The 26,935-nt window shown below is 49.9% G+C and overlaps 1 protein-coding gene across 1 annotated transcript; it reads right to left on the bottom strand.

The window, feature by feature from the left end:
* Window positions 1-552: 552 nt before the first annotated feature.
* On the bottom strand, window positions 553-23,163 carry LOC127051465 (BICD family-like cargo adapter 1). Its single transcript, XM_050953794.1, has 5 exons — window positions 22,840-23,163; window positions 9,655-10,271; window positions 8,784-8,937; window positions 6,956-7,076; window positions 553-812 (listed from the first exon to the last, which is right to left on the bottom strand). Exons 1-5 carry the CDS (start codon window positions 23,149-23,151, stop codon window positions 553-555), a joined length of 1,464 nt encoding a protein of 487 aa, XP_050809751.1. The 5' UTR covers window positions 23,152-23,163.
* Window positions 23,164-26,935: the final 3,772 nt, after the last annotated feature.

Here is a 26,935-nt window from a genome sequence, read left to right as displayed (position 1 = left end):
ATCTCTGCGTAAAAGTTTTAAACATTTCTGACATGGAATGCACTGGGTAGCAGGAGAACATTCCAGCTGTTGTTACTGAAAATAATAAAACCAAAAAACCCCTAAAGAAAGAGGTTTACAGGCCAACTTTCCAGACCCAGGTGCTCAACTTCCCTCACAATTAGCCATGTGGTGCATCTTTTCGTGCGAGTGCACCGCACATCTGCACATGCAGAGTGGCTGAACGCACACACGAACCGCTGCACATGTGCATATAGTTGGTGGGCTCAGTTTAGGCACTTAGGTTTGGAAGTTTAAGACAGATCCTGTCAGCTGCACTTTCCAGGAGCCTTCAGCAAGGCCTGGGGCTGCTCAGCCTGTCATTACATGGAGGTACACAGCTCCCAAGAGAAGGGCTATTAATTGGGATCCCATCTACACAGACTCCTTGTAAGCTGTAATTACTTTAAAGAAAACCAAAGCAAACCACAGTTGTGTGCAAGGAAAGCAGATGCCACCAGCTCAGTAATCCCTGGCTCCCCTTGCCCCAGGGGCCGCATCACAGCTTTCCGTCTAGGCACACAGCATCCAAGAGACCCTGGCACTGGTCAGGGTCTGGTTGCCCACGCTGGCGATGTGTATTTTGAAGCCAGAATCCGTGACGTCCACAGCTCTCACCGAGATGCCCACGGAGCCGCGAGTGCTCAGCCCCACCAGTCCCAGCATAATTGTGGGCTGGGTCAGGACACGGTGCGGAAAGCTGATCTCGCGCACGTGCGGCCACCCACAGCCATCCTCAGTCTCACAGCTGGTCTGTACTTCTCCTGAGAGACCTGGCGGGGCGAGGGAGAGAGAGGTGAAGCAAGAGGTTAATTTCCTTCCCCTTCTGTTGAGGGCATCAAGCCAGTCTTCCCACTGACCCAACACGCTGTCTCATTACACGCTCCATTTCTTTATATCCTTCGTCACCATGAGCGGTAACCCATAACTGCAGAGCCAGAGTTAGGTAGCTCAGGGACCGAGCTATTTATACCATCGCAGCTGTCCGATGCTCTGAAGGAAGGTGTATCTGGGATACACAGTCCTGCAGCTTTACATTCCCACCAGTCCACCATATTAGTCAATGGCATTCCTGTGCAAGGGGGAAGAGAAACTTTAGGGCAGCAGGACTGTATCGTGCCCTCTGGTACGGGGCATAAGCATTGCAAAGCCCAGTGTGCTCCACCCTCAGGGGACATCTCATTTTTACAGGGACTGGAGATGGCCACTGCACAGATCATAGTTAATTTCAGTGCCCTCCAGTGAGTCTCGGCGAGCAGAGATCTACCATGAGACTGCAGAGACAGGAGTCATTTGGCCTGGAGAAGCACCACAAGGGGCTGGAAGGTGACAGCCCTGAGCAGAGATCTGGTATCACAGCACAAGATCAAGGGACTACTTGGCACACCACAGGGCAAGGAACATGCCATCACTAGAGATGAACACCCGCTCCTCCAGGAAAAGCAATCAGTGCTGTGGGGCTCCTCATTAAGGCAGAGTGACATGTGGCACATTCTCACCAATTACTGTTCCATGGGGAATGGGAACCACAGCACCACGGGGAGGGATAGCTTAGTGGTTTGAGCATTGGTCTGCTAAACCCAGGGTTCTGAGTTCAATCCTTGAGGGGGCCACTTCGGGATCTGGGACAAAAATCAGTACTTGGTCCTGCTAGTAAAGGCAGGGGGCTGGACTCAATGACCTTCCAAGATCCCTTCCAGTTCTGGGGGACAGGTATATCTCCACTTATTTATTATTAGTAAACTAAGCCCAGAGTGGAGACAGGATAGGACAGGGGCTAGGAACCCCCCCCCCAAAAAAAACAAAAAAAAACCAAAACAACATCAGGGAGGGGTGTCAGGAGCCCAAAGCAATTCAAATCTGCTATAACCCGAGGGTTCTGGAGTCACAAGCTCTGGCTGGACTGAATGAAGCCAAACCTAGACCAGTAATCATAGGCACCACAGCCACTCCCCACTGCTCTAGTGTGATGGGGAGACCCAGCGAGCCTGCGGTTAGGGTCTCATCTCATTCCCTGGCTAGGTACCTGGGAAAAACATTCAGCAGGGCAGGAAAGCAGGCAAATGGCAGCTCCACAGGGAGCAACGTCCAGCTCTCCTCAGGTGAAAGGACCCTGTAGGGCAAAGAAGCCCTGGACTCAGGAGGCAAGAGGAAAAACCACTTGCATGGCCATTCCCAGAGGCTCTGTGGTACAGAACGGGGCACATCCCCTCCACAGAGAACCCCTTACCCCTGCCAGGTGTCTAGAGAAGCCCCTAAGGACTTATTCAGTCAAGACCCCCTCATCAGGATTTCCAGGGACTGAGATCAGATTTGATTTTGTAAAGAAACCTCCATGCTGCCTTTCTATGCAAAGAGCTTTGGGCACTCGCAGTCCCACAGCGCCCCCCTGCGGATATTACTGGGTAATAAAATTTAGCTGCAAATTTGGATTAAGAATATCGAATGTCACCTGTATCAGAGGGTTCAGAGACTCTTACCACGCCCTGCTCCACACAAGCACTCTGTCTCTGCAGGCTTGGCCATGTCTCGCTCACCACAGCTGCTCATTGGCTCATAGCCTGAAACATTTTTATCCCAGTTGTCTAACTGCAGCTGCTGCTCTATTGGTGCCAGTGTCTAATCCTTTGAGGGAAGTGCATTCAGCCAGTGCTGTCCTGCAGCAGTGGGTTCCAAGGGTCAGTTACACACTCCATGAAAATTCCTTGTTAGCGATTTTAACGTGCGCTGCTTCTGAAATTCACTGGGGAGTCCCCTTGTTCTCTTAGCATGCTACCGGGTAACTAGGAGGCTGATGGACATTCCAGTTCAATTATTATTTATGTACCTCTATCAGCATTGTCAGCAAATTGAGGGAAGTGATTATTCCCCTCTATTCAGAACTGGTGAGGCTACATCTAGAGATTCTATCCAGTTTTGGGCCCCCACTACAAAAAGGATGTGGACAAATTGGAGAGAGTCCAGTGGAGGACAATGAAAATGAGTAGGGGGCTGGGGCACATGACTTATGAGGAAAGGCTGAGGGAACTGGGTTTATTTAGTCTGCAAAAGATAAGAGGGGGGATTTGATAGCAGCCTTCAACTACCTGAAGGGGGTTTCCAAAGAGGATGGAGCTCAGCTGTTCTCAGTGGTGGCAGATGCCGGAACAAGGAGCAATGGTCTCAAGTTGCAGTAGAGGAGGTCTAGGTTGGATATTAGGAAAAACTATTTCACTAGGAGGGTGGTGAAGCACTGGAATGGGTTACCTAGGGAGGTAGTGGACTCTCCATCTTGAGAGGTTTTTAAGGCCTAGCTTGATAAAGCCCTGGCTGGGATGATTTAGTTTGGGTTGATCCTGTTTTGAGCAGGGGATTGGACTAGATGACCTCCTGAGGTCTCTTCCAATCCTAATCTTCTATGATCAATTCTCCTTCCCAAAGGAAACAGTGCTAGGGATAGAGGCATCCCAGGAGTGACCCCACTGACCTCCATGGACTTACACCAGGCCACGCTGCCCTTTGGTCTCCAAAGCCTCTGTGCAAACACACACCAGGCTTCCAGTTACTTTGTTACCCTTCATGCTAGTCTCACACAGGGGCCTTTCACCCCACATTGGGTGAGAGGTCTACTATGCTTCCTCCTGCCACCCCAACCACCACATTGAGGTGCACCTGGCACCCTGATGAGGGCTGATGCAGCAGCGGCCAGCCCAGTCCTTCCTCACACTCAAAGCCACTGAGGGAGTTACCTATCAGCTGTGTGTTCTTGGGGAACCAGGGCGCAGTACCCAGCCTGACTCATGAAAGACCCCACACCCCAGCCTCTGCTTGAGCCAAAGCCAATCAGAAGAAAGACTTACAAAAAGCAATGAAAAGGCCGTGGGAGACACACCTAACACCCCCACCCCACTCCCAGACAAGGGGGACAGGATTAAGGAAACTCCCCTAGCCTCATTTGCATTGAGGATGGGACAGGGGGGCATCTCCATTAGCATACAGAATGGAGAACAGAGATTCCAAGGCAAACACCCCACGGAACTCTGGGACCAGAAAAGCAGGGAAGCACTGCACAATGGGGGATCTCTGCTCCAGGTGTTAATAAACCCACACCTGCACACACCCAGCTCGGCAGTTATCAGATCAATTCTAGTAATAAATCATAGGGTTGAAATCATCCCAGTCAGGGATTTGTCAAGCTGGGCCTTAAAAATGTCTAAGGATGGAGATTCCACCATCTCCCTAGGGAACCCATTCCAGTGCTTCACCACCCTCCTAGTGAAATAGTGTTTCTTAATATCCAACTTAGTGAAATAGTGTTTCCTAATATCCAACCTAGACCTCCCTCACTGCAACTTGAGACCATTGTTCCTTGTTCTGTCAGCTGGTACCACTGAGAACAGTCCAGCTCCATCCTCTTTGGAACCCCTCTTTAGGTAATTGAAGGCAGCTATCAAATCCCCACCTCACTCTTCTCTTCTGCAGACTAAATAACCCCAGTTCCCACAGCCTCTCCTCATAAGTCATGTGCTCCAGCCCCCTACTCATTTTCATTGCCCTCTGCAGGACTCTCTCCAATTTGTCCACATCCTTTCTGTAGTGGGGGACCAAAACTGGACACAATACTCCAGGTGTGGCCTCACCACTGCCGAATAGAGGGGAATAATCACGTCCTTTGATCTGATGTCAATGCTACTACTAATGCAGCCCAATATGCTGTTGGCCTTCTTGGCACAAAGGGCACACTGCTGTCTCATATCCAGCTTCTCATTCACTGTAATCCCTACGTCCTTTTCGCAGAACTGCTGCTTAGCCAGTCGGTCCCCAGCCTGTAGCAGTGCATGGGATTCTTCCTTCCTAAGTGCAGGACTCTGCACTTGTCCTTGTTGAACCTCATCAGGTTTCTTTTGGACCAATCCTCTAATTTGTCTAAGTCCCTCTGTATCCGATCCCTACCTTCCAGCATATCTACCACTCCTCCCAGTTTAGTGTCATCTGCAAACTTGATCTGGAGGATGGCGTGGACTGCACCCTCATCATTAAATGAAGATCATGAACAAAACCTATCCCAGAACCGACCTTTGGGGCACTCCACTTGATACTGGCTGCCAACTAGACAGCGAGCCGTTGATCGCTACCTGTTGAGCCTGATGATCAGGCCAGCTTTCTATCCACCTTATAGTCCATTCATCCAATCCATACTACTTTAACTTGCTGGCAAGAACACTGTGGGAGACCATATCGAAAGCTTTGCTAAAATCAAGCTATATCACATCCACCGCTTTCCTCATATCCTTTATTGGTATCCAAAATAGTGAAACTCCCTAATTGCATAGTGAGCTCCCGCCAAGGAACACTGCCCATAGCCAGGAATGATCAGTTCCCATTGTCTAGCCTGAACAAAACAACTTTGGTTTATTCCCCTCAGCCATCAGTTTACCCATAAACAAATCTAGTGTTCCCCCTTGAACCATTGTTGTCCCTACAAAAAAAACCCTATCCATGCTCAACTGCTCTGAAGCCTGGATCCAAAATCTGCATAAGTTCCATTGGGATTTCATCTTCTCCTCACTGATCATGCTGGGGGCTCTGCCTGTCTCCAGTACTCCAGACCCTAGGTACCACTACCACCTGGGACCCGCGATCGATTCAAGCTTCATGGAGTGGTGAGAACCCAGCTCTCTCTCTAGGTGTAGCCTTCTGACCCTGACTTGTGTGATCAGTTACAGTTTTCTAAACCTTTTATAATCAAATGTAAGTTAGATCTAATATTATCACTGTTTTGTTTGGCTCCCCTTGTATGGTTATTACCTGGCAATAAATAACTTCCATGATTAAGCCGGTTGCTGCTCTCTCCCCCCCCCCCTTGTGGGTATTTTTTGGCTTCGTCATTCGCTCTGCAGCAACGCTCCTCGTACCTAAGCTACAGACCCCTGCAATGCCCAAAAATTCTTTGGTTTGCTCATCACATGAGTTCCTACCTGGGACATATGAGGGTGGCAGCTTGAAAGTGCTGTGCGACCCAGCCTGCTGAGTCCAGGGGCATAGAAGGGGTCAGCTCGGAAGTGCTGCTTAACCCAGTCGAGAGAGTGAGTGAGTGAGTGTGTGTGAATGTGAGTACGAACCTAGCCCTGGGGAACCAAGGTCCTGCAGGATAGCTCCATCGGGAGGGAACTTGCAGCAGGGAGAAGCAGAGCTCCATGTGAGAACACAAGTGACACAAGCAACCCACTGATGGAATTACAGAAACCCCCCTCACCCCAGAAGAGTAACCTTAATAAATGAGGTTTCATATTCACCCACAAAAGCTCATGCTCCAATACATCTGTTAGACTATAAGGTGCCACAGGACTCTTTGCTGCTCTTAATAAATGAGCGTACCCAAAAGTAAGAGACAAATCTGGTAACAATGGACACGTGCAATGGGGACCTGCTCCACAAACACCCTGTTAGACAGACAGTGACGGGAGCAGGCACTGGGACCCAGCGAGGACTTAAAATAGATCTCAGCATCTTCTGTGCTAGTCAGAAATCACTCCAATTGGGTGTTTTGAGGGCAGAGGTGGGTTAAACAGAGCCTGTGCAGGGACAGCCAGAGGGGCATGCTGGGCTGGTGTCAAAGCTCACGGACAACACGACTGCTGCAATAACAGTGTGCTCGATAGTCTATGGACTTGCTTCCCCTCCCCTGCCCGGGGGCAAACATCCCCCAACCATTGAAGTCTGCACAAGGTTGAGCCACTGAGCACTGGAAGAGAAGAGACCCAACTGGCTTCCATCTCTGGTTCCCAAGCAGCTTGCAGAGAGGTGCACGCACATGCCCATCTGATGAGCAAGCAGAACACATGGCAGGGGTGGCTCCCAACGCCACACCCAATTGTTCAGTCTGTGGGTCCCCCCCAACCCACCCCCATGCTCGAGGATGGGATTTTGCTCTTACACTGCTGCAGGCTGGTGCCCAGGCTGCTCTCCAGATTGGCCATCCCAAGCTTTAGACCCTGCAGCTGCTGCTCCACCGCACCAGAGAGCTGTGTGTTCAGATTGACCATGCCCAGCTCCACCTGAAGAAAGAGAGGAAATCCAGGGCATGGGACACTCTGCTCCAGGCACAGACTTCCTCAGAACAGTGCATGGTGAGAGGCATGGTCACAGCCACATGCTGTGACCTCCCTGTGGGGCTGAGAGCTACCCCAGCTTCCTAGCCAAGGACACGCGCCTCTCGCCCTGCAAGGGGCTCTCACACACCCAGGCAACCACATACATGGATATTCCCTGCTTGCAGATAGCACCGCTGGAGAGTTCCACTTCCCGAAGGGTCCAGGGAGGTGCCAGGTGAAGGGCTTTCTAGCAAAGCGAGCACGCGAGAGGCACTGGAGACTGAAATCCTCCGCTTTTGGTTCCAAGACCTGCACTGCAGGGAGCAGCACTGCCCACACCTGCACTCTTAGGGCTCCTAAAGCCCAGTTCTGGCATTCCTCCTCACTGCAGGTACTTGCTTTGGTGGGTTTAGGCCCAACCCAGAAACTCATGTGACTAACTGTACTGCAGATCTCTCCCCCCAAAGGATATCCAGGTACTGAGCTGTAAAGTCCCCCGCATCTCCACACCCAAGAGCTGAGAAATTCTTCTAGGAAGTAAAACCAGGGGATTCTGCTACCAAAATAACGTCACATTCCATGAGCCCAGCCAGCTCGCTACAAGCCAATAAACCTCCAGAGCCCAGCGCGGAGCTGTGATGCAGAAGCCCTTACTTGTGCATTCTGCAGGACATGTATCATCAAGACCCACCTCCGTGGATGCAGCCTGCCCTACACCGCCTGAAGTAACAGCATTTTACAGTGATCACAGCAGGTCAGTTGCATTTGTTTTTAAACCTGCAATTCCATGTCTGTCCCCCTCATAGGCGACAACTCCATGGGTGCTCCAGCCTGGGAGCATCCACCAGCAGGCAGCTCCCCCTTCCTCCTCTTCAGTGCCTCCTGCCACCCCTGCCAATCAGCTCCTTCCCAGTGCCTACCACCTGCTGCTCTGCAGTGTGAGGGAGGCTCTGGGAGAAAGGGAGAGGAACGGGGATATGGGGATGGAAGGGAAGGAAAAGGTGGGGTGGGGATGGGGACTTGGGAGCAGATCCTGGGGCACAGCAGGGGGTTGAGTACCCCCTGGACCTGGAGAAAGCCAGCACCTATGTGTCTCGCCCCCATCCTCCAGCCTTTCTGAGATCGATAGCCAGGCCTGGCCTGTTCTCATGGGCAGCTCTGTTTCCTCTCACCCTTCATCATGTAATACGAATCACGCTCGTTCCTCCAACCCCTTAGACAGCTTTGTATCTCATCTTTGAGCTCCTATGACACCTGGCCAGCATCTCCCCCTGGCTCTAACAGGACAGTAGAACACCAGAGAGTTACGGACCAACCAGTCAACCACACTCATTTGGAACCACAAGTACACAATCAGACTATACAGCAGAGTACTGTGTTAAATATAAACTACTAAAAAATGAAGGGAAAAAGTTTTAAAAAAAAAAGATTTGGCAAGGTAAGGAAACTGTTTCTGTGCTTGTTTCATTTAAATTATGATGGTTAAAAGCAGCATTTTTCTGCTGCACAGTAAAGTTCCAAAGCTGTATTAAGTCAGTGTTAAGTTGTAAACTTTTGAAAGAACAACCTCCATTCCCAAGGTGTTCGTACCTCTGAGGTTCTACTGTACTGCTTGTTCCTCTCTCTAGGCAACAGTGGAATGACCATAGCATGGTGGCCCGGAGTCCTCACCTGAGTCACGTGGCCCTGAAGAGCATGAATAACTGTTTCCAACTCTGAGATCCTGCCCTTCAACTCTCTCCTCTGGTCAGCAATGCTGTGCAGCGCCTCATTCACCTGCTCCTGTGTGGCCGATTTCTCCATCTTCAGCTGCTGGATCTGCACCCTGGAAGGCCCAGAGAGCAGAGTCAAGACCTACGGGTCCCCATGGAGCTGGCTCACATGCCACTGGGCGTTCGAACGCTGAGCGGCAGTCAGATACAAGCCTGCAGTGAGTGCAGAGAGGTGATGCCACGAAGCCAGAGCAGGAGGCAGACTGCTTTCTAATGGCCTCTAAAAAAGGCTACAGTTCACTCCAGCTCTTCATTCAGCTGCACAGGCTTCAGAGCGGGCTAGCAGACAGAGCCCCAGTGACTTGTAGTCTGATTGCTAGGCTGTGCTGAAGCCTATCCTGGATCTTCGCTGCTGTTACCCATGCTAACTAGATTAAGCAAGCGTCAGCATAGCTACCCAGTTTATCAGCGTGTGTCCCAAGCGATGGCGTGAATGCCACCTCCCTCCAGAGACTTTTCCAGGCAGGACTCTCTGTCAGGAAGCCTCCTTTGTATTCAGGACAAACGCTCCTGCTCTGAACTGCATCCCCTTGATTTTAGCCATGTCCCCTCAATAACGCCACCCCTGCTTTGCTGTAAAGCCCTTCAGATCTGGCACGTGGCTCTACCCTCTGTGACGAGGGCTCGGCAGGGCTCCACTTGGCCAGAGATGTTCAAATCCCATGCTCCAGGGCAGGGACCATTTGTACTGCACCTAGCACAACGGGGCCCGGCCTCTCAATGCTACCGCAATACATGTAACAAACATCAGCCTCAAGTGGCCATCATACCGAAGGTTCTCCAGCTGCTGAGGTTCAGAGCTGTCACTCCCGCTCTGATTTGCTGCCACTTCCTGCAGTCCAGCCAGAGCCTTGCTGTTCTGCTCCAGTTGTAGCTGCAGGGCGCGTGCCAGCAGTGTGGTGCGGCTGAGTCTTCCCTCCAGGATGAAGGTCCGGGCTGACAGGGAGCCAATGTTGTTCTCCAATCTCTCACCAGCCACCTTTGTGTGCTCCGCTTCCTGCTGCATGCCTTGCAGGCTATGAGCCTTCTCTTCCAGGCTCCTCTGGGCACTGGTGAGGGAGCCGGTCAATGAGGCCACGCTCCGCTCCAGCCTGGAACCCAACGACAAGAGCCCGGCCATCTCTTGCCTCAGCTTCTCCAGCTCGGTGGTTCTCAGCTGCTCCAGCTGGCTCTGCAGCTCAGCCAGCTCGGTCCCGGAGGGGAGCTCTCCTCTCAGCTCACTGATGGCCAGCTTCACTTCCGCCTGCAAGGCGGCAAGCTTGCCGATAGGGTCAGAGGCCACGATGCGCTCAGCGGCGGCAGAGGCTCGCTCCAGTTTCTGCCTAGACAGCATCTGGGCCAGCTCCAGGTCAGAGAGTCGCTGCTCCAGCTCCGCCATGACAGGGAGCTTGGAAGGAAAGAGAGAGAGTGTGAGGAGGGTGTTCTGGGACCTGGGGACAGCCAGAGATATGAGGCTGGGCCTGGGACACCTGCCACTGGCCACCAACAGGGAAGGCACAAGGTAAAGCCTGCCACATCTTCCTCTGTGGGAAGAATGGGTTCAGAGAGTGTGAGCAAGCGCACGTGTGCAGGGACAGGAGGGGAGGAGACTCCCACCCCTCCTACGGCAGCCAAGTCCTGAGAGGAAGAGGAGTAATAGCAAGCACCACAGCACCAAGTCAATTTTTTCCTAAAACAGCGCTGTCCCACCTTAGCACAGACATCTATATTACCATCTTGCAGGGCTGAACGCTCATTAAAAGCAAACCTGTCAGGAAATCAACAGATTTTTAGAAAGTCCCCCTGAGAAGCAGTTTCTGTTTGGGGTTAGCCAGCCCCCAGGATGCTTGCTGCTCTTTGCTTCTGTTTCAAGATTCTCATGTGCAAGCCGATGCTATTCTCAGGGAAGAAGCTGCAGGAAACACATGCAAACATTCAGCATTAATGGGGGAAATTGAAGGGACATCAAATAAAACCCCCAAAAACCTAAACTATTTTTAACTTGCTATCAGTACAAACAGCCAGGAGCACCAGAACCAGGGGAACTCTAGCTTTCAGTGGGCTGACTTCAGCTATAGATAAAGTGCTATCAGCTGCACAGCATCTCCATCTTGTTTAGGTGGGGTACATGACTTATGAGGAGAGGCTGAGAGAACTGGGGTTATCTAGTCCACAGAAGAGAAGAATGAGGGGGGGGGGGATTTGATAGCTGCTTTCAATTACCTGAAAGGGGGTTCCAAACAGGATGGATCTAGACTGTTCTCAGTGGTACTAGATGACAGAACAAGGAGTAACGGTCTCAAGTTGCAGAAGGGGAGGTCTAGGTTGGATATTAGGAAAACTTTTTTCACTAGGAGGGCAGTGAAGCACTGGAATGGGTTATCTAGGGAGGTGGTGGAATCTCTTTCCTTAGAGGTTTTTAAGGTCAGGCTTGACAAAGCCTTGGCTGGGATGATTTAGTTGGGAATTGGTCCTGCTTTGAGCAGGGGGTGGGACTAGATGACCTCCTGAAGAGCCTTCCAACCCCGATAGTCTATGAAACTGCTTCTGGTAACACTGCAGAGTGCCAGCGCAGAGAACAGGCTTTCAGATTAACAGATCCTGCCAGCTGGCCCACTTCTCCTTAGCCTCAAGCCCTCTCAGAAAGGAATTCAAGAGGGGGCTGCTGGAGCAGTGTTCAGTCAGTGATCAATGAGTTATCTGCTAACCAGGATCAATGTATAAGGGTTATTACCCAAACCTTACCCACAGCAGGATAAACTGCCTTATTAAATATTTAACTAGCTAGGGAAGCAAGTAGCCCTGTTGGGACAAAAGACTGCTTCGACAGAAAGAACCAGAGAGCAACTGAAAGCCCTATGGACAGGTCAGAAGTCAGCAAGCTTATCTGTTCCCCGGTCCTCCTCCAGCATGTTACTGTGACTGTGATAAGCATGCAGGGATGGAATGTAGAGTTATGGAAGGGAACAGCAGCAGAAAGGGAACAGCAGCAGAAGTAGCACATCTGGGGTTGATTTAGGACACTTTTGTGCAATGCGTGTTTATAAATAAACAGGAACTCTTATAAAGGGACAGGAAATTCCTCTGAGAGCCTGCACTAGCCCTTAAAGAAAGGCCTCAACAAATCTAAACAGCTGAAGGCAAATGCTTTCAGTATCCAGACCAGAGAATTTAGTTCATTTTAGTTACATTCCGAACAGTGCAGCTGGCTGGAAAGTTACCAGTACTCTCCAACCGCAGAGAGGGGTCAACCCACCACCATACAGAAGTCTCTAGTAGTTAAACTAGGGAGACCACAAGTCAGGATTGAAGAGTTTTAATCCCAGCTCTAGCACTCCATCTAGCCTTGGCCTGAGTGACAAGGGGCCACTGATTTTGACGGGGGAACGATATCAGATCCCAGAGGTCTCAAGTTGGGCACCAAAAATCAGTGGCCACTTGGAAACACATTGTTCTAGCCCTTTCCATAGGTATAATATGCTACGACAGCAGCCCAGAAGCACATTGGGCTGTGGTACAGGGGTAGGATACCAGGAAAAGTGAATGTGAACAGAGAATTGTAGGTGCTTACTTACTTAAAATGATTGACCACTTTGGAACTGATTATGTGCCAACTGTATTCACATTATTTCTGTGTAGGCATTTGTCATAAACATATAGCTAAAGGGTAGCATAAAAATTCCTCTTTACCCTGTAAAGGGTTAATTCCTCTTTTACCTGTAAAGGGTTAAGAAGCTCAGATAACCTGGTTGGCACCTGACCAAAAGGACCAATAAGGGGAGAAGATACTTTCAAATCTGTGGGGGAAGGTTCTTGTCTGTGTCTTTGTTTTGTTCTCTCAAAGTCAGCAAAGGAACCAGGGCAGGGTAAATACATCTCCTTCAGCCATATCTGGACTAAGCAACTAGTACTGTAGAAATAGTAAGTAATAGCAAAGAAATGCATTAGATTATCTTTTGTTTTAGCTTGTGAATTTTCCCTGTGCTAAGAGGGAGGTTTAACCCTGTTTTTGTAACTTTAAAGTTTTGCTTAGAGGGGAAATCCTCTGTATTTGGAATCTTTTTGTTACTCTGTGAAAAGTTATCTTCCATCCTGATTTTACAGAGGTGATATTTTTTTTTTAAATAAACTTCTTTTAAGAACCTGATTGTTTTTCAGTGTCCTGAAGACCCAAGGGGGTTGATCTGTGCTCACTGTGTAACCAATTGGTTAGGATATTATTCTCAAGCCTTCCCAGGAAAGGGGGTATAGGGACTTGGAGGGAATATGTGGGGGGAGGTAGGCCCTCCCTGAATGTTTAAATCACTTGGTGGTGGCAGCAATCAAGGACAAGGTGGAACTTGTGATTTGGGAAAGTTTTAACTTAAGCCAGTAGACTATAAGCTCAGGGGGTCTTTCATGCGGGTCCCCACATCTGTACCCTAGAGTTCAGAGTGGGGAAGGAACCCTGGCAGCACTGACTGGTTATGCAGAGTTACGCAAATACAACTGCGCAGTCACTGCTGGATTGCTTTACACTCCACAGTTTTGGTGAAACTGAACAAGCAGATGGATATTATTAGTAGTAACCAACAGCCACTGAATGGCAGGAGGTGGAAAATATACTTCTCTTCTCCTAGGCATGAGTGGGGCTTTCCCACGCAAGTTTCGGAAGAAGGGGAAGAGGTTACATTCTGTTGTCCCGATGCTATGATTTTGGAGTCTGTGGCCAGCATACCCCATTGCCTTCTCAGGCCAGGAGGGATGGCTGTGAAGTCTCTCATTCAGCTGTAAAACATCTTCACTTCTGGAGCTATAGGTTCACATCCCAGCTCTGACCAGTCAAGATAGATAAATACAGTTCTCGGTAGTTTCCTGCACGTTGGGCTTTGAGTAGAGACCAAAGACCTGTCTGAAAGCAGGAGTTTGCCCCACTGCTCACTGGATAATTAATATTTCTTGCACTGTCTCAGCTGTGTGATTGACTGTCCACTAGTCAATTGCTATCCTCTGCCCCAGGTGGTGCTGCATTCTGGCAGCACCAGGTGCATGTAGTTCGCTTTGGATTAAGGGAGACCTATAAATGCAAGATAACAGCATGGTTACATTCACTGAAGAGATCCTGCAGACACTGGGGAACGTGCACGGTGCTGGGCTTTTCAAAAGCTCAGCACCCAGCAGCTCCCTCTGTGACATTTATGTTTAAATTTTCAAGAGAGCTCAGCTCCCAATATGCCAAGCTCACCTGAAAAACAGGCCTCAGCTGTGGGTGCTTCTGCCCTTCTGCAAATTCTAGCCACGTGGCCTATCAGTGAGGGAAAGCACTGCCCACACAAGCATAGACCCCTAGTAACGCAGTCACTCCATGGGAAGCAGGCCTTCACACTGCTGTGGATTCATCAGGTGCACAGTCACAGAGCTAATGAGAACGGGTTCATGTTTGGGTGCTTGCCCCTTATTAGAAAACAACATGGCACAGCTCTCAAGGGCTGCATCCCTTCTTCCAGCATATTCAGAGACTTGAATAGACAGCTCTGAACAACGGCCTAGATGTGAAATTTCTCACAAGCATGGTGCATGCATGCACACAAGTCTAATCACATACGGGCTGGGTGGGGGGAGAAGAGGGTCTGGCACAATGACACCCCCAATATGGCAACTAGCACCAGACACACCCCTTTTTCTCTCCTCCACAATGGAAGCATATCTGTTGCCTCCTCTATTGTTAGAGATTAGCTGTATTACTGCAGTGTGTAGGAATCCCAGTCATGGACAGGGACCCCGTCCAACTAAGCACTGTAGGAAACAGAACAAAAAACAGTCCCTGCCTCAAGGAGAGACAGAGGTAAGCTGTGGGGGGCCTGGTAGCATAAGGAAACAGTATCAGTCAGCATATCATTCTGTAGCCTCCATTCCCATTTTCCTTCCCATGGCAACTGTGGGCCAGGCCATAACAACCTTCTGACAGAGGAGGACTAGCAGGGGCAACCCCCTCCACCCCCGGCTCAATCAGCAACTCTGCTCACAATTTAGCAAGGGGAATAATTACTGATCAACAGCTAGCACTTCCTTCCTGACCCTCTAGCCCAGCCGCCATTTCCCACCAACTGTCAATACACTAGCAGGATTAAAAAGGAAAAAAAAAAATTTTGATAGGGAACTAATCCCATCTCACCCTTTGTTCTACCAAACTCTAAATACTGTGTTTTTAAAGGTGTGCAGAGGAGGGGAGAAATAGGTCTACGGGACTCAAGGTGCAGCATTAAGAAAATAACGTGTCTTGTGCTTTATACATTAGCCAGTAACCTGTAAAGTTTTCATAGCTGGGGGCCAGGGAGTTGCATAGCTGTTCTTGAGTCACTACTGGAGTCCTTCCCATTACATAAAAGTGAGGTTTTAAAAAGAGACAAGACATCACTCCTAGGATAAGAAGCCAAAATGGCAAAGTCTGCCAGTACTTTATGCTCGTAACCACTATAAAGCAGTAGCCTACATCCAAGCAGGAAGTCGAGAGAGAATTTGGATCTTCATTCTGTAGCCAACAAAGCTCGCTTCAACACCAACACAACCAACAAAGCAAGTAACAGGCTTCTCTAGTACCCTCCTCTGAAGCATAAGGCATTGGACACTTTCAAAAGCAGGGCAGAGAACTGGTCTTATTCAGTCAGACCACTGGCCCGTCAATGCCTGCCTACCAAGAGTGAAACCCATCCCTGTGCTGGGGGGTGGGGACAATACCTAGGTACCACGTTGTGATAGTACCTCCCATAAGGCTTTATGGAAATATGCTTAGAATGTGTTTTATGCTACACTTGCCACGTAAAAGCAGCAAAGAGTCCTGTGGCACTTTATAGACTAACAGACATTTTGGAGCATGAGCTTTCATGGGTGAATACCCACTTCGTCAGATGGGTGAATACCCACTTCATCAGATGACATGCATCTGACGAAGTGGGTATTCACCCACGAAAGCTCATGCTCCAAAACGTCTGTTAATCTATAACAGGCCTGCACAACATGCGGCCCGCGGAGGCTCACTGTGCGGCCCGCAGCCGGGAATCAGATGGCTCTGGGTGGCCCGCAGCCGCGGGGAGCCCAGAGCCCTTTAAATCCCAGCCGCAGCCAGGATTCAAAAGGCTCTGACCTGCCCGCAGCTGCGGGAAGCCCAGAGCTCTTTAAATCTCAGCCGCGGCTGGGATTCAAAAGGCTCTGAGCTGCCCGCAGCTGCGGGGAGCTTAGAGCCCTTTAAATGCCAGCTGCGATCAGGATTCATAGGGCTCTGGGCTGCCCGCAGCAGCTGGGAGCCAAGAGCCCTTTAAATCTCAGCCGTGGCCGGGATTCAAAAGGCTCTGACCTGCCCGCAGCTGCGGGGAGCTTAGAGCCCTTTAAATGCCAGCCGCGGCCAGGATTCATAGGGCTCTGGGCTGCCGGCAGCGGCGGGGAGCCCAGAGCCCTTTAAATCCCAGCCCCAGCCTGGATTCATAGGGGTCTGGGCTGCCCGCAGCAGGGGAGCCCAGAGCCCTTTAAATCCCAGCCGCCAGGGCTGGCTTTAGGCCAGTTCAACCAATTCCTCTGAATTGGCCCCGCTCCTAAGAGGACCCCACACCCAAGCCCCACTACAGTGTACCGGCAAAAGCCAGTGCGCTGTACCGGAGTGGCCTAGCTTCCTCAGGGGGCAATTTAAAAGGCCTGGGGCTCCCTTTAAATTGCCACCAGAGCACCACTGCTGGAGCCCTGGGATAGGGCTGTGGGGCTCTAGGGGCTATTTAAAAAGTCCAGGGCTCCTGCTGCTTCTACCGGCCCATCCCATTAAATAGCCGCTGGAGCCCCACCGCTTCCCCAGGGTTCCTGTGGCTATTTAAAGGGCTGGGTAAGTAGAAGAAGGGGAGCCCCAGGCTCTTTAAATAGCCCCCAGAGCCCTGGGATAGCGGGCGCCTATGGGGCTATTTAAAGGGCAGGGGCTCCAGCTGCCTCTGCTGCCCCAGTCCTTTAAATAACCACCGAAGCCACACTGCTTCCCCAGGGCTCCCTCAGCTATTTAAAGAGCTGGGGCAGAGGAAGCAGGGGAGCCCCAAGCTCTTTAAATAGCCCCTGAGCCCCAGGCTGCTGCTGCTACCCTGGTGGGGGAGGGCAAAGGAGGGGGCACTCACCATACAGGATGGTCTGTACCCCCTGTATCTGCACCAGCTGCCTGCAGCCAACCCCTGCTGCACCTCCTGTCCTGCCTGCACACGCTCCTGCCCGCAGCCAGCCCCGCACCCCCTGCCTTGCCTCCAGCCCTGCACCACCATCTGCCCTGCCCACACCAGCCCTGCACCCCCTGCCCTGTCTCCAGCCAACCCCTGCCGCACCCCCCTGCCTGAAGTCAGCCTGTCCCACACTCCTTTGTCTCCAGCCCTGCCAATCCATGCCGCACCCCACCTGTGGCCCTGCCTGAAGCCAGCCAGGCCACCGCACACCCCCTATCTCCAGTCTGTCCCACATCCCTTGCCCAGCCTGCAGCCAGACCCTACCGCCAACCCCTCCCACCACCTTCAGCCAGCCCCATGTCCACTGGTGCCCTGCAGTTCCCAGGGAAGTAACCCTGCACACCTGCTTCAATGAGGTGGGCAGGGAGCAGCTGGGACCCACACATGTGCACCCTAGCACACCCTCAGGGAGTGGCAGAGCTCATTTCTAGTTCAGACCCATCTTTTTAAAAAAGAACTTTAGGTAGGGTTAACATACATCTGTATTTTCCCAGACATGTCAGGCTTTTTGGTTCTTAAATTGTCATCTGGGAGGAAAATACGGACGTATGGTAACCCTACTGGTACAAAAAACACATATGGTGGCAGAATTTTTACAGGGAACCGGCTGCTAAGAAATGAAGGGCTTTTTTTTGTTTTGTTTTGTTTCAGTCACCCCTGCCGGGGCCCTGCCGAAAATGTTCGAATTGGGCCCCGCACTTCCTAAAGCCGGTCCTGCCAGCCGCGGCCGGGAATCAAAGGGCTCTGGGCTGCCCACAGAGATTCCCGGCCATGGCTGAGATTTAAAGGGCTCAGGGCTCCTCGCAGCTGCAGGCAGCGCCCAGAGCCCTTTGAATCCCAGCCACGGCTCCAGCAGATGGACTGGGGCTAGGATTTAAAGGGCTCGGGCTCCCCTCAGCAGCAGGAGCTCTGGGCCCTTTAAATCCCTGCCTCAGCCCCGCAAAGATCTGGGTTCCCCCAGCCGCCAGAGCCCCAGGCCCTTTAATTTGACCTTGAGGGCTCCCAGCCATCTCTTCAGCTGGAGCCCCTGGTTGATTTAAAATCAAGTATCACCTCCCCACCTCCAACCTTCCTTTTTGGCCCACAGCTGTTTTGGTGGGTCAGCGCTGGGGAAGGAGGGTTTGTTTCTGCAGGGCTAGGCGGTGCTGGGGAGGGGTGTTTCCGCCTGGCCGGGAGGTCCTGGGGGTGGTGGGGGGGGGAGAGGGGTGTTTCCGCGGGGCCGGGGGGTTTCGGCCCTCAGCTGTTTTCTTTGGAGTAATGTGGTCCTCACCGCTTTACGAGTTGTGCAGGCCTGCTCTATAAAGGTGCCACAAGACTCTTTGCTGCTTTTACAGATCCAGACTAACACGGCTACCCCTCTGATATATGCCATGTAACATATCTCCACAAAGGTTATGATCTAATGAATGTATTAATCCTATTTGTATGCATGTATCTTTTTGTATTCAAAGTTATAAATGTTGGCTGTGTACTGGCTTAATTTCTAAATAACCTTAGGGCTTGTCTACATCACAAAGTTGCAGCGCTGGTGAGGGGGTTACAGCGCTGCAACTTAGGAAGTGTACACATCTGCAGGGCATCACCAGCGCTGCAACTCCCTGTCTGCAGCGCTGGCCGTACTCCCGTTTTGTCTCGGGTGTAGAGGATCCAGCGCTGGTGATCCAGCGCTGGTAATCAAGTGTAGACACTTACCAGCGCTTTTCTTGACCTCCGTGGAATAAGCAGGTATCCCAGCATACCTGAGGAAGCCTCTCCTTCAAGCAGGTCTCTTTCCCTGCGGTTTGCAGGGGGGTCCGGGGAACGCGAGAGCAAACCGCGGGGAAGCTGGTCTCCTTCCCCGGTTTGCTCTCGCGTTCCCCGAACCCCCCTTGAAGCCGCCCAACAGCGCTGCAGTGTGGCCACATCTAACACCACTTGCAGCGCTGGTTGCTGTAAGTGTGGCCACTCTGCAGCGCTGGCCCTATACAGCTGTACTAATACAGCTGTAACAACCAGCGCTGCAAAATTGTAGATGTAGACATACCCTTAGTAAAGCATTTGGTCAGTTCCTGGAGAAAGGAATGTTGAAATTAAGTACCTAATCAAGAAACACTTAAGGACAATGGATCCTGGAATGTTCCAATCCACATACGAAGTCTACTTGAGGATGTTCAAGGTAGCATGTAAACAATGCATGCTACCTGTAAAATCTGTGAGTCATGCATGGACATGTGACTTGCCTAGGTGACTCCAGAACTCCATCTTGGAGCTGGACTTTGTCTAGGAGTGAGAGTGGGTCTCCATCCACAAGAGAAAGTCTATTGAAACCCCTGGGAGACCCCTCCATTTTGTCTTCATCTGGCTAAAGAGAGAGCCTCTCCATCCCCACAAGATACCTGAAAAAAACTGGAACAAAGGACAGTGACTGAAAGGAGTGCGAGTGATTGCGGGACCCAGGCTAAAAGGAGATTAGTCTGTAAAAGGGAGCATTCTGGAACTGATGAGGATCTTATCTGTATTGAGTTTGATTAGATATAGATTTGCACATTTTTTAATTTTGCTTGGTGACTTACTTTGTTCTGTCTGTTACTACTTGGAACCACTTAAACCCTACTTTCTGTATTTAATAAAAATCACTTTTTACTTATTAACTCAGTATGTACTAATACCTGGGGGAGCAAACAGCTGTGCATCTCTCTCTATCAGTGTTATAGAGGGAGAACAATTTATGAGTTTACCCTGCATAAGCTTTATACAGGGTAAACGGATTTATTTGGGTTTAGACTCCATTGGGAGTTGGGCATCTGAGTGTTAAAGACAAGCACACTTCTGTGAGCTGTTTTCAGGTAAACCTGCAGCTTTGAGGCAAGTAATTCAGACCCTGAGTGTGTGTTGGAGCAGACGGGAGTGTCTGGCTCAGGGTGCTGGAGTCCTGAGCTGGCAGCGAAAGCAGGAGTAGAAGTAGTCTTGGCATATTGGATAGTAGCTCCCAGGTGGTTTCTGTGACCCAACCCGTCACACACGTAAGCCCTCTTTTCAGGGCTATTTTCAAGACCTCTGCATTCACCACAGATAAATACCAAGGACAGTGGTTCTCAACCTTTCCAGACTACTGTACCCCATCAAGAGTCTGACTTGTCTTATCTACCCCCCAAGTTTCACCTCACTTAAAAAAAAAAACTTACAAAATCAAACATAAAAATACAAGTGTCACAGCACACTGTTATATGATAAAAATGAGAAAGTAAGCATTTTTTCAGTAATTATGAAATGAATCAATTGGTATATACTGTATTTACATTGTATAGTACACAGAGCAGTATAAACATAGGGTTACCATACGTCCACATTCTCCCAGACATGTCCGGCTTTTTAGTTCTTAAATCACCATTCGGAATTTTTAAAATATCAAAAAACGTCCTGGAAAATACGGACATATGGTAACCCTAAGTCAAAAGTCCTGGGCCTGACGACACTTCCAGGGGCAGCTCCTGGCACCTGCCCACAGGAAACTGCAGTGTGGGAGGCCTCTAGGCACAGAGGCGGAGGGGGTCTCTACGTGCTGCACCAGCTCCCTCCTGCCCAATCAGAGTGGTGGGGGCGGGGCTTGCAGGCACCGGCAGCGAGCAGAGAGCCCTCCGCACCCCCTGCACCCAACCCGACCCTAGGAACTAGAGGGACCTGTCGGATGCTTCCCAGGAGCCACCCCAGGTAAGCGCCATAGGGACTCCCCACCTTGCCCCCCGGCAGGTTCTCTGGCTCTTAGGGTTGGGTTGGGAGGGTGGGCACAGAGGGCTCTCTGCACACTGCAGGCACCGGCAAGCCCCGCTCTGCGGCTCCAGCAGCTCCCATTGGTGCTTTTCCTGGCCAACGCGAGCCGTGGAGTAGGCGTTTGGGGCGGGCACAGCACGTGGAGACCTCTCAGCTGCCCTTGATCCTAGGAGTGAGAGGCACCTGCGGCAGGAGGGATGAGTTGGCAAGCAGGGAGGGTGAAGAGGTGTGCAGTGAACAACGGGGGTTGAGTAGGTGTAGGGTGACCAGATAGCAAGTGTGAAAAATCGGGACAGAGGGTGGGGGTAACAGGCACCCATGTAAGAAAAAAAAACCCAAATAGTGGGACTGTCTCTATAAAATTGGGACATCTGGTCACCCTATGTAGGTAAGGGGTGAGGTGAAAGGGCCAGCAGCGGGCATTGAAGAGGCGACCGAGCCTGCAGCGGGTGGGAAGGGATGAGGAGGCAAGAAGCAGCAAGCCAACAGCAGGCGGGGGTTCTTGGGGTTGGCACGGGGGTTTCTAGCAGGAGAGTGAGGAAGTGAGTAGCAGGTGGGAGAAGGCGAGCAGTGGGTGGGGAACTGAGGAAGGACGCAGCAAGCCAGCAGCAGGCCAGGGAGTGAGGAGGGGTGCAGTGGCAGGGCCGAGCAGGCAGCGGGCGGGACCTGGAGCAGTGGGGGTGGACTATGGGTGGGGCCAACACTCCCCCAAGCAGTGTCCTCTTTTTTGAATGTTCAGTTACGGTAACCCTAATAAACACATCACTGTCTACGAAATTTTAGTCTGTACTGACTTTGCTAGTGCTTTTTGGGTAGTCTATTGTAAAACTAGGCCAATAACTAGATGAGTTGATGTACTCCTGGAAAAACTTGCAAGCACCCCCAGAGGTACACTTACCCCTGGTGGAGAACCACTGACCTGAGTCACTGCACTTGAAATAATTTGTGGTGCATACGCCAAATGTGTCTAAAGCTTCTGTCATGTAGAGACATCACCCGTCCTTACATACAGCCCAAGCACTTGATGATAAACAGCAATAGATTCTGCTGCCCTCAAACAAATGACCGTCTCAGTAACTTCAGTGAAGGAACGTAGGTCTGGACCACAATTACAGAGCCCAGAACAAGGGACTGTGGGGAGCTGCATTGCCCCAGAGAACCAGGGGAAGAACGTGTGCGTCCCAGATGGGTAGAAGCTCTGTCCCAAGAGGCACACTCCTTCAGGGCGTTGTTACCACACAGCCACAAATTAATTTCAATGCCTGCAATAGCGAGAATTGGATAAACCCAGTAACAGTGCAGGTACATGCCAAGAAGCTTCCTCCATACAGTAATGCCAGCTCCCCATAGCCCAATACCATTCCCGTCCTATTCCCCAGTGCATCTCACGCTGGACCTAGCGGTCCAGCCTATGACTCCTAATAAAGAAACTGACAACCAGGCCAGAGTTCCTTTGTTCATGCCACTAAATTCACCCACAGAGTGCTTGATACACAAACTGAGCACATTTCCACCCTAATATGGAAGTCAGCTCTATTAACCCATCATGTCCTGCTGCAGGCAGGTCAAGAGAAGAAACCATCCTAGTGTCTCAGCTAACACAATATGCGCTCCTGTCCCACTAATCCATGAGATAGTTACAATTTGGGAAACCATAGCTGCGAATTTCGGGGTGGGGAGGGGGAGTTTGGGGATTCTATCTGTGTCACGTCCACCATCATTCTCAAGTATGTTCCTGATTTTGGACCAAAAGTAACAGCTCTACTTTCTTTCACCAGCCTCCCTCCCTTACCCTGCACACAGCTGGGGGAGCCTCTGGAGCGGCTGTTCCTCGTTTCTCTGACCATAGGGTGTAAAGAGGATACCCAGAGATGGAAGAGGACATTGATTTAGAGCAGGCCAGGAGGACACACGAGGGCTCAGAGGTGAAGAATATAAACTACAGCTAGGGAGAGCGAACTCCCACCTCCTAAGCTGCGCCCCCGAGCACCCCGCTACCTGCTCTCTCGTCATCTGCACTTGCTCCTTCAGCACCTCCAGCTCCTCCAGGCGGCCCCGCAGCTTCTCCACGGTCTCTCCCAGCTGCTCCAGCGTCTCCAGCTGGTGCACGAGCAGCCAGCCCAGCACGGCCACCCCGGCGGCGGCTACCCAGAGCAGCAGCAGCCCCAGCACGGCTCGGCACCTCCAAGCCCAGGCTTCCCCGTGTCTGGGACCCCCAGCCGCCCTCTCTTCCGTCCGGCCCGGAGCAACGAGAGCCCCAGCATTGTTCTCAGTCCGTCCTCTGCCTGCTTTGCGCTGCTTGGCAGTCATGCTGCCCCCGTGCAATTAACCCAACTGCAGCAGAGATTAATGCAGCCGGGCAGGGAACGCAACTGGTGCACTGAATGCAGCTGGTGCGAGGTACATGACAAATGCAATTAGTGGTTGCAAAGTGAGCAAGTTGTCCAAGCAGTGCAATGCATGAGAATGCAGCTAATGCAAAGCATTCACTGCCCCCGGCTAATGCAACCACTGCTGGCTGCCATGCTTGCAACTACTGCAACAGCAGCAAGGCATGCAGAGAATGCAGTTGATGCAATCGGTGCATTGCCTCCAGCTGTTGCAATAAGCGCAATACTGCATTGAAATAAATTCCTCGAACCTTTGCCGGGGCTTAACGGAGTCCCCAAACGGCCGCTTTGCCCAATTCCATGGCCTCCTCGAAGCTGACTAAAAAGTTGAAGCCGAAAGCCAAACTTTTTCCCTCCTCCGCCAAAGAGCAGGCAGAAAACTAGGGCAGGTGAAAGGGATTGTGATTGGTTCCAAGGTAGAGCCCTGAACCAATGAGAAAAATAGAAAGTCCAACTACGGAGCGGGGGGGGGGGGTTTAACTGAGAGCAGCCAATAGCACAGGGCTACACGGATAAGGGTCGGGAGGGGGACGTGTAGCAATCAGAGTGCGCATGGCAGGTGGAGGCTGTTGGCAAAACTGATGAGCGACTTCAAAAAAAAAAAACTCCAAGGACGAGCGAGATTTTCAACGGCTGGTTGGGTTACAGTACAAATTCCAACGCTGTGCAAACCTGGCTCCCAGTCCTGCAAGTGAAAGCCACAGGGGCTTAACTCTGTCCTCTAAGGGTACGTCTACACTGCAGTGTCAGCCTGGGATTCAAACTCAGGCCTAACCCTTCTTTCACCCCTTCCAGTCTACTCACAAATCACACTAACCTAAGGCTTGAACCCAGGGCTCCAGGAGCCTGTGGGGTTAGAGAGGTGGAACTCAAGTCAAGCTAGAACCCAAGGTGCAAGGTTTATTTATTGCTTTGCAGCGTAGAGGCAACCCTACTGGACTTGTGCTGTGGCAGTTAACCAAAAGTATCCACTGGGCCAACGATCTGTGTCCTCTGGACAGTCTAGTCTAGTGAATAGTCAAGTTTTCCCACATTATGCCATGAACTAAGGGATAAAGCGGGTGCATTTCAGGAGGGCACTAGGAAGTCTGGGATATGGTTACCTGAACTCAGATTCAGGCCCACGTCTGAAAATTCTTTACCTAGGATTGACAATCAGTGTAGATGCTCAAGCCCTGGGTTCTCTAACACAAGATCAGCTAACTCAATTTCCACTAATCACAAGAGCCAATGGAAAAAAATTAGCAGGTGCATAGCACCCACCAGCAGCCAAGCCTAAAATCTTTAGTTTGTTTTATATTTTCCCAATTTGTTGTTTTAGTTTGGAAATATTAGGCCTTGTATACCTGGGGAAGTTGCACCATTTTAATTTAAATTAGTTTTGACTTTTTTCAGTTTCATTTAAATCTCTTCCCAAGCAACAAGCTAAACCAAAATAAGCTGCTCTTAGACAAAAATAAGAGCACCCAGCGAGGGGTTTGAACCAGTTTAACTAATCCTTTTAAATCACACCTTAAGTTAAACAGACAAAAGAAATTAATGTAGATAAGCCCTCATGTAATTCAAATCTGGTTTTGATATGAAGGATGCTCATTATGAGCTCTTAACACTTTAATTGAAGGGAGATGGAGATGATTTTTATCAAAGGCTTCCTTTATCCAAAATGTTAATTGGTCAATGAATGCAAGTAGGAAGTTAAATAACACAAATAACCAAAAAGTTTTAAACAGTCTGATTAAAAATCCTCTCACTTCTTAACACCTCAACTTTCTCTTTTTTCTCATCTTCTTACCAGGTATGGGGTTTTTTTTGTTTTTACATTCATAGAGCTTTCCAGCCTCAACAGCATGTGAATTTCTTATGTAAAAATGAACAGGAAACAAAAACCCCACCCCTTTCAGGCCTTTTTTGCACACCATAAAGCGACAAAAAATGGGAACAAGGCCAATTTTTCCCTTCACGGATCATCTTCAAAAGTTGCCTTAAAGTTAACCTGCAATATTACTTAGCCCTTTAATTAGACCTCTATAATGCATCACTCTGAGACTGTTTCATTAAGATGCATCCGATGAAGTGGGTATTCACCCACGAAAGCTCATGCTCCAAAACATCTGTTAGTCTATAAGGTGCCACAGGACTCTGCTGCTTTTACAGATCCAGACTAACACAACTACCCCTCTGATACTTTTTTCAATAAGAAAGTTCCATATTATCTTATCCCAGTTTTATAGACTCCTACTGGATAATGACAGAAATAGTGTGTTTATTATTATTACTTCTTCTGAGCATTACATTGTGGTTCCAGGAAATAGATTAGAGGTCTGAATGTCAGGATTCCAGGTTCCTGTCCTATCTGTGCTACTGACTCAGTGTGTGAGTTTAGGCCAGTGGCTTCTCAGTTTCATCCTCTGTGAAATGGAGATGAGACTAATACCCACCTTTCCAAAATGTTCTGAAGTTCAGGTGAGATAAACGGTGCTATGTAAGTGCAGAGTATTAGAATTACACAGTTCAGTATCCTTCAGGAGCATGTAAAAGCTTCTCTGGTTACAGTTGACTGGTGTGGAAAGGGTCATGCCCAAGCTTTCCTCCCATCTGGTCTGTTCACGCAAGAATTGAAGCACTGAAGGTGCTGCTCATGCTGGAGGAGGCAGAGGCCAATGATTAGTTTATGAAGAATGTGCATGTGGATCCTGCTGTATCTAATACCTGGATCCATAGATATGTACAAACATATCCCCTAAAAGTTTGAGATTTTAGTAGGATGGAGGGTAGTTTGGGAACCTCAGTCCCAAAGAGCAAGGATGGCCCAGTGACTGCAACACTAGCTGGAGACCTGGGTTCAAGTCCCAGTTCTGCCACAGACTTCCAGTGTGACCACCAGCAAGTCACTTAGCATCTCTGTGCCTCAGTTTCTCACCTGTATAAAGGGGATAATTGCCCTGCCTCACAGGGATGTTTTGTGGTTAATTATATTAAAGATTGTGTGAGAGAGGAGAAACCTGTCTCTCTCTGGTCACTAGGTATCAGTTGCGAGGATTACGCCTGAAGAGAGAAGGGGAACTTCGTTGGTGTTTATATTAGGGTGTTTAAATGCATTTTCTGATTCAATGCTAATGGAGCTAAAAGACATTTCCAGCCTAATCTTTTTCATGTAGTATAACAACTGCAACCTGGTTCTTTGTTGTTGTTCTTTACTTTGTTTGATGTCAGACCTGCTAGAATCTCATAGGGTCTCCTCTAAGCTACCCTTATTTTATCAGGATAACTCAACCATCAGTACTTTTACAATGCAGGGAATACATCACATCTCTCTATGTGAAACAGATGCATGTATATCTATCATTCTCTGTAGAGATAGAAAGATAGTCATGTACCTTTATTTGCTATTTTTCTCACTGTCTCTGATACTATGGGATAGTATTAAAATGGAAAAAAAGTCAATGATGGTTATGAAGGAGATTGGAGAGATACAATGGCAGATAGGAAACAGTCAGTAGGAAAGTTTTAGAGTTCACTTAAATAGCTGAAAGCTAAGAAATAAAAATGATGACACAAGATGACAAAGCGCCAGGTTTAATTTTTAAAGCAAATTTTACTGAACATTTTCTACTGCTGCCCAGGCAAATTTCCCTCTACGCAAAGCCCTTCCCTTCTATGGTAATAATGAACACAGGATGTCAAGTTACACAAAGACTGAAACA

The sequence above is a fragment of the Gopherus flavomarginatus genome, chromosome 5 (assembly GCF_025201925.1).
Source record: "Gopherus flavomarginatus isolate rGopFla2 chromosome 5, rGopFla2.mat.asm, whole genome shotgun sequence".
NCBI classification, from domain to species: Eukaryota; Metazoa; Chordata; order Testudines; family Testudinidae; genus Gopherus; species Gopherus flavomarginatus.
Note: the sequence above shows the minus strand (reverse complement) of the source record. Positions and strands in the feature narration are given on the sequence as shown.